Source organism: Daktulosphaira vitifoliae, unplaced genomic scaffold, assembly GCF_025091365.1.
Source record: "Daktulosphaira vitifoliae isolate Bord-2020 unplaced genomic scaffold, ASM2509136v1 Scaffold_4, whole genome shotgun sequence".
Taxonomy (NCBI): Eukaryota; Metazoa; Arthropoda; class Insecta; order Hemiptera; family Phylloxeridae; genus Daktulosphaira; species Daktulosphaira vitifoliae.
In genome coordinates this window covers 43,178,260-43,186,504 of record NW_026099575.1, presented here as the reverse complement: position 1 = coordinate 43,186,504, position 8,245 = coordinate 43,178,260, and the positions used below count along the sequence as shown (strand labels likewise).

The window sequence follows — 8,245 nt, the reverse complement described above, 5'->3', positions numbered from 1 at the left end:
TATTATAAGAAACTAGTACAATATATAAAGTTATTGTTTATAAATTATTAATATAAGTTAATTTTCTGACGTGATTGGGTTTCGGCCATTGTGAAGCCCATGGACTATAACTATTTTCTTGGGTATACACTGTTGTATTGAAAAATGTTGGTCCATCATTTTCATCGCACATTTCTTCTTCTTTTTCCTAAAACATAATTATATATTTAATAACAATAAAGGTTATTACAATCTATGTTCATTAAACTCACATTAATTTGAAGCATGTCGTTGGACCATGACTTGACCCAACTATCAACTATTCCGTTGCACGCTAAATTCTTCAGCTCGCTTATGTATTTACTGTCACCTTTAGGAATAGTATCGCATATTTCTATGTCGTTCAAACTTCTTATAAATTTAACCATTTCATCATTGTTTGATTGTTGAATTTTAGGGCCTGACCATTTACCGTCGGCATATTGTATAATGCGGTCTATTTGATGGCTTAATAGTAAACGTGTTTTTATTTTTCTTGATATTGCACTGTTAATAGTACACTGTAAGTCCATAAGTCTATTAATGTTTTCGTTATTCAATAACACTCGACACCCATCCACTATTCTGGATTCTAATACTAAATGCATGGTATCACGGTACAATACTTTGGTTATATTAAAATCGACATTTTGGTATAACATAATGTTCTCTCCTTTTACCGGAGGTGATTGTAGGAATAATGTTATTTCATCCCTCATGCCGTAAATAATATTTAAATAATCTGCTGACATACTAATATATCGTGAAGGAGTAATAATGCATACCGTAACATTGAAGTCATCCTTTGGATTCAGACCCACTTGCAAAAATTTTCTGTCGCTGAACGCAATAGTGTAACTGCTAGAGTCAATCATTTCAGCTGGTAGTGTTAGTGCGATATAAATGTAGCGCTGTTTTCTTACAGGTTCGGCAGCCACATTATTAATAGAGTAGAGTCTTCTTTTTAGAGCTGATGGTTCTTGATGACACTGTAACTTTGAAATCGACGATTTCATGCTCATTTATGCGGAAAAATCAAAAATTTCCTAGGGGGTCAGCAAATCATAGGACACATATCCCCGTATACTAACTCTTTTCTTCATCACTTAAGTAATTTCACTTTAATATCATAATAATTAATTTTAAACTCCCGATTTCTAAATATTTGTATACAAATATATGTAATAGATTATGTGTATACATGTTTTATACAATAACGATTACACATTAACAAAAAATGTCTATTAACAAACGCGGTAGTGTGACTGAATAATCAAAAAAGAATTTGATAAAATATTATTTCAAACATATAAATATTTTCTCTATATTATCAACACCCTATATAAATGATTACTATAATTTATTTCGTTTTCAACACTAAAAATATTGATTTTTACAAAATATTGAACTTCTCGTTAATTTGCAGTTATTATTATTATTAACTGTTGGCTACTATTATTTAAAATTAAAATTATATTAAAAATATTATGTTTTTGAGTATTAGTATGTTTAAATAATAACTATTGTGCAATGCCAGCTATATTTTTTTTTTTAGTATTGTTACTAGATCAGGAAGTAAATATTGTTGTATTTATATATGGAACAATTTTTTTGTTCTAACTTATAGTTATAGTAGTTCAATAATAACGCAAAATGTAGTTAATAAAGATATAATCAATCAAAATAAAACATATAAAATATTGATACACTTAATACAGAATAAATAAATAATACACCAAATAAAAAACTTAAAGTCACAAACGTACCACACGGAAAGAGATTACCTTCGGTACTCCCGAGGTCTTCTCTTTCTCCCCTTTTGAATTCATACAATTTCATCTTATATACTAAAATATTTTGTTTGTCTTTTTATACAATTAATATAGTAATCATTTTCAAAAAGGTTTATAAATATTGTAATGTAGGTCATTATTTTGTAAAACTGAAAACAAAGCATTTTTGTAATGTTTGGTTTAACTATGAATTTCTTGATCTATTATTACAAAAATATAATATAGTCTATTATTTGTAAACCTAGAAGTAGAACACTTATGTAATGTTTAGATTAATTGTAATTCCCCAAATTATTGTTACTAGATCAGGAAGTAAATATTTATAAACCTACTATTTACTAAACCTTACTAAAAATTGTTCCATATATAAATACAACAAAGTGGCGCCCAACGTGTGGCTCGAACCCACGACCCCGAGATAAAGAGTCTCGTGCTCTTCAATTATTAATGACCTATATTACAATAAGGATGATATGAATGAATCCAACACAATCGATATAGTTTATAACACTTCCACCATGCCCCCAACCTATCCTACACTCATCATTTTTCATTTTATTACACATCATTTATTCATAAACATAACAAGATTCTTAACAACATCTATATTGTTTTTAAAAGATAATGTAAGTCACATAGTTGCAAAATTACGTATATCTATAATTGTTTTTAATTTGCTTTTTCTTTACTACAGTAAAAAAACATATAGCTATAGTTTTTAATTATTTCGTCAATAAAATGTCAATTTTTTAAAATTTAACCGTATAAATTTTTATTTGTTTTATAATTTATTTTTTATATTTTGAATGATAAATTTAAATACTCGATGATACCATTATAATAACAAATTTAAGTATGCGAGTTTTAATGTTTAACAGCAATAGTGTCAAGTACATAAAATCTATATTTTTTACGAAAAACATTATTTTAGAATAAATTATTAATATTTGCACTATTTCAATATAAACTGCAAAACCACGTACCTAAAATTATTTAGCTAAAATTTAAAGATTTCAATTATTTTTTTTTAAATAGTTATTTTTTTAAGTTGAAATATTATTGTAATGCATTTAAAAACTATACTAATCTTTTGTTCAGTTAGTTTTTTTACCGGCACAATGGTAAGTATTTATTAAATTAATTATTTATTTTTTTAACAAATATATAATATAAATATTTATAGAGCGATGGACTTAATGCACCACAAATACAATGTTTTAATGCACTGGTAAAAAATTTATCATTTAAAAGTATAGAAACAGTAAATAAAGTTTTAAAGTATTTTGGCATCAACGAAAAGTATAATTTTAACTGTACAGGTAATTATTACGTATAATTTTTAGTTTCAATTTTTTAACATGAATTTTTATTTTTATAAAGAGTGATTCTTATAGCGTTAAAAGAATCACTTCGTATATCCTACAATAAAAATACTCTGCTTGCTTTAAAATTTATTTAAAATAAAAAAATGTATTTAAAAATTAAAATTAAACTTAATTTGAAATATTATAATAATATACTATTAAATTTTATAGTTGAAAGTTTTAAAAATGAATTATCTTGAATTAATATTTTTAACACTTTTTAATCCAACTCATCCACACCCCACTGCTCATTTATTGAAAAAAAAAAATTGTTTTTCTATTTGCGCCAATGTGTATTTCTGTATCAGCGATTTGATAAATAAAGTTGAATACGAAAACAATTTTTATTTTTAACGGTAATAATCGTTTAAAGTTGTTATATTTTTATTTTATTAATTATTATTAAATAGTGGAGACCACGACGGGATCATACGCAAAAACAAAAAAAGAGTAGCGGGTGAAAAACAGTTGAGTTTTTATAGAGAATATATTTGAAGTTAAAAAAGTTGATAAAAAAATTAAAAATACTTGAAGGGAAAATGTGCAATATTAAAATTTTATTAATAGAGCTAAAACTTTTAAATTTAAATACAAATATTTTTTAACCTTATTTCACTTATTTATAATATGATAAATATGATATTATATATATATAATATAGATAATGTGATAAATAAAATTTTCATAAAATAATATTTACATTAAACATTTTTTTTAAATATTAATTATTATAACAATAGTAGTTATAGTACCAATATGTAATAGTACCGTATAAGGGAGGGGAATGAAGTTTAAAATTTAGATAAAGACTTTTTTACGATTTTCGCGATGTCATCGCCTCAATGTTTAGTCATGTAGACATATAAATGTACACTAACATACATCTACAGCTTTATAATTCTACAGCGTCGGTTGGTTTAATTGTCTCCAAATGATGTAAGTTGATACCCAATCAGAAATTAACAACAGGTACAACACTGCACTAATATTTGCAGTTCTGGTGTAGTAGTGGTTACCAGTATTAACATTAAACATAAACATTCTGTTATAATCATCTGTTTTTAAGGTTTAAACATTTGCTTAAGTTTAAAACGGTTTAAAACATGTTTGAAACACTTAAATCTAACAAGTGTTTTTTTTTTCATTTTCATTATTAATATAATGAAAAAAAACCCAGCACAGTGGTGACGTGCTATGGTTGGATTAAGTATAATGATATCTGACAGCAATTAAAATCATTATAAAAAAAAAAACGCTTCGACGCAAATCTTTAGACAGTGTTTAATTTTAAAAAATTGGTGGATTATTCCAAAAGCTACATGAATTGCTAGTTCCTTATTAATATCCTGATTAAGATAGTGTATGTCGAATGAAAGAGGGATTATTAAAAAATATTATTTCTCATAAAAAAATCGTGTGGATTTTTCAATAAGTTATAGCATAATAAAGTTAAAAATAAAATCAAGAATTTTCACACAAAAATAGCATTTGGTAGTCATTTTCACCACGAAGACAAGTCCAGAGCTCAAATTTTTTTTTTCAAAATAAAGTATATTACATTATCTTTAATTTAAGATATACAGTGTGATTTTTTTATCATAACCCACTCAATTACTTGCAGAATAATAACAATTTAAAATTTTTTTTTTTTCATTATTTTTAGTTACACATTATTCTTGAATTTTTAACTATGTAATACTTTATAAGTTCATCCCTTATGCCTTGGAGGGGNGTAATACTTTTTAAGTTCATCCCTTATGCCTTGGAGGGGGGTCAACTTTGTTTTTTTAAATGGTAACACATATTTTTAATTTAATAAAATGTTTGAGTTTATAATTTAATAGTAAATGGCATTTGAATTTTTATTAAAACTTTATTAGCTTATTAGATATAAACATTTAAAGTTTCAAAATTTTGAGTTAATATACATGTATAATACACAAGGGATTACAAATACAGGTAGCTAATTGGTTTTTTATAACATCGATATTAGCAGGTACACAGCATTGTTATTATCAATTGTAGTAAGACACATTGCTATGAGTATATAAATACACTAACTGACAATACAGAAAGTATTTGGGAGCCATTTTCACCACGAAAACAAGTTCAGAGGTCAAATTTTTTTTTCATAACAAAGTATATTACATTAGATTTAATTTAAGTTATATATAAAAGTGTCAGACCTTCCGGATCACTTTTAAAATTTAAGTTGAAAAAGTTGTCATTTTAAATCCCCCCTGTGGGCAGGTTGGGTTGGGTTTAATTTATGAAAAAATTATACCAAATGATTGGTAAAGAGATTAAGCATCTATAAAAAAAAGTTATATTGATATGTTCATTTTTGAAAAAGTTGTGGCAGTTTTTAGTAAAAAAAATTTTAAAAATTACGAATATTAGTGATTTTTAAATTTGTAATTTTTTTGGAGGTTTCTCCCATTTACGAGGAATGAGGGAAATTTTTTCAATTTATGAGCGTAATGTCTTTGACTAGATACAATTTGTGATCTTTTGACGTACGTTGAAAGAAATCCGTTCGGTGAGAGCTGAGGAAAAGTGGTAACAGACACAAAAAAATAAAAACACATCATAGTAAAACCAATACCTTCTCAGATTCGCTTCGAAGCTAAAATAGGAAAAATTTTCAAATACAAAATATATTATACAAACTTTTTAACATACATATCTGTTAGATACACATTAATGTGAGGTGACGCAATATATTTAATTTAATATGAAAACACGGTAAGTGAGGGAGAGCAGGTCAGTCGATCACATCATACACGTTTGTGTTTGTCACAACGGGTATGCCGCTGACATAACGCAATTTGTTTTCATCTTTTTCTGTAGCCGTCTAGTATTCCGGAGATTCCGCGTTTTTTATATAATATACGCCGAGACCTTCAATGTTTTTTCCTACCAAAAAAACCACCACCTTCGTAACGGTACGGCGGCGCTGCTGTTTAGACCGGTCCCTGTGTGTGTGGAAGTGGTCGTGAAGCATTCATTCGCGCTCTCTCCTTTGGTTGTTTCGGTCATATCGATGCCAAGTATTCGGGTCGTGTATTACCTTGTCACCATAGTCGTTGAATTGAGCTGCTTATCGTTTTTGCTGAATGTGACGGTGTTCTTTGCCCTTCCTGTATCCGGACTTCACATTATTCATCAGTTCCAAACGGCAGTGGGTAATTAATAATAATTTTTTTTTTATTGTTATTTTACGGATTTACAGTCCACAGAATATGTATTAGTTATAAGCAGGAGATGTATGTTATTATTTTCGTTATTAATTTTAGCTAATTCTATTTATCATTTGGGTCTTGTTTGTTTATTATGTTTCTATCATAACAGAAATATCATATTATGAATATATATATATCTTGTTTTTCTTTCCATCTATAGTATTTTGTAAGGCTCAATTTTCACAATTTTATATTTTCCTTCCTTCCGCTAAGGCATGCCCAAAAATACGTATGGTCAATCGTATTGATTAAACAAACAAAAAGGTTACAAAATCGCAAATTGCCGATACTAAAGAAAATATAGCTGGCAGTGCACATATCATTTATTTATTTATTCATACATAATGGGAATTGGGAATATAACAAAAATTGGAAAACTTAATACATTTTGCATACAAGCGTTAACAAATTTCTTATACTCTTTCAGTCACATAGTCATAGTTATAAATCTGATCATTCTGATCAGTCACGTCATCACTGATAGAATTAAGCTTTTTAAAAATTGATACCAACTTAGCCGCTTTGACATTGCCTAGCCGATTACGTAGTTTTGAATGTACTAAACCGTATGATAAGAGTTATAAGAGTCTTTCTATGTTGGCTGACGATGCAATATCTGTATGTAGCTGTTGAGCAAGTTCCAATGCTGTCGTATTTATATTTTTTATAGAACGCCACAATGCCAATGAACATCCTGAGGCAATACAAGAGTAGAACCACCAGCTTTTGGAATTTTGTACTAGTAAAATATACATTTCTGAAATATTTACAAATTTTTTTGATATTACCCTTTATTCCTGACACTTCTATATCATGGACAAGTAAGTTTCAATATATATGGGCGGATCAACCATAAGTTGTTATATCTCTTCTATCTAATTCCTCAAACAGATCCCTTCTCATTTTGGTTACATTTGCAGCGTTGTCTGTGACTATACAAGTTATCTTACAATTGTATTATTCACATTTCGATTAATTTTTTGATTAGCTGGTTCGAATAACTAAGCTTGAAGTGCTGCTTTTAGAAATAGAAGATTTTGGCCGTTTTGGGGTCATCACACATCACTATCAAGTGCTATCAATAACAGAGATTGTTGATGATGACGCTGACAAGGATTCTGAAAAAAAAAGATTTCTTCAGTAATTTTTGTCAAATCAAATTTTAATTAAAAACTCCCTACTCTCTAAAATAACGTTATGTTACTTTTTTGTTAATCTACATAAAATAGTAATAATAGATGGAATAAGTGGATTTTTAAAAATATATCACCAAAAGAGAGATAAAAATAACGTTACATACATTTTTTACATTTAGCGGTCACTGATTGTTTGTTATTATCTTTAACAACATTAAAATATGACCAAATGGCATCTTTTTTCCTTCCCGTAGACGACATTTTTCAAAAAAAAAAAAACACCACAAAATAATTTACTTAAGTAAATAACAATACCGTAGACGTTATTGCAATAGCCAACTTGTAATGCGAAGTTATAAATAGTATGTGGTTCCTTCATTACAATTGGTTTTTTTATTTCGGGGATTCACCAGCACAGTCTCATGGCGGTGGTGTCGGCGCGACGTAGTTCGTAACACAGCTGATCGCGACAGTTTGGTACAACGTCGGACTTCAAATAAGGTGTCTATCATTTAGTAGAATGAAAAAGAATAGATTAAAAATTTTAAATTAATATTATGTTTGAAAAAATATGATTTAAACAATGTTTTTTTTCTGAGTTTCATTTGTTTAAAACAGAAAATACATGTTTTTAACACGCTTATATTAGTTTCACCTGTATGTATGTATGTATGTATGTATGTATGTATGTA

At 27.7% G+C, this 8,245-nt stretch overlaps 2 protein-coding genes across 2 annotated transcripts in view; one reads left to right on the top strand and one right to left on the bottom strand.

Moving 5' to 3' along the window:
• On the bottom strand, positions 1 to 982 carry LOC126906130 (uncharacterized). Its single transcript, XM_050686431.1, has 2 exons — positions 252 to 982; positions 1 to 187 (listed from the first exon to the last, which is right to left on the bottom strand). The coding sequence occupies exons 1-2, from the start codon at positions 891 to 893 to the stop codon at positions 38 to 40; spliced, it is 792 nt and encodes a 263-aa protein (XP_050542388.1). The 5' UTR covers positions 894 to 982; the 3' UTR covers positions 1 to 37.
• A 1,790-nt stretch (positions 983 to 2,772) lies between these two features.
• Positions 2,773 to 8,245, top strand: part of LOC126906132 (uncharacterized) — a 14,527-nt gene continuing 9,054 nt past the window's right edge. The window contains exons 1-2 of the mRNA XM_050686435.1: positions 2,773 to 2,932; positions 2,995 to 3,130. Of these exons, the coding sequence (XP_050542392.1) occupies positions 2,876 to 2,932; positions 2,995 to 3,130 (193 nt within the window). The 5' untranslated portion in view covers positions 2,773 to 2,875. The remainder of the gene's footprint in view (positions 2,933 to 2,994; positions 3,131 to 8,245) is intronic.

Excerpts from the sequence above, each read along its gene's own strand:
- LOC126906130 (XM_050686431.1), bottom strand. The coding sequence starts at position 893 with ATGATTGACTCTAGCAGTTACACTATTGCGTTCAGCGACAGAAAATTT. Across the intron at positions 188-251 it reads ACGACATGCTTCAAATTAAT|GAAAAAGAAGAAGAAATGTG; the intron begins GTGAGTTTAATG and ends ATTATGTTTTAG.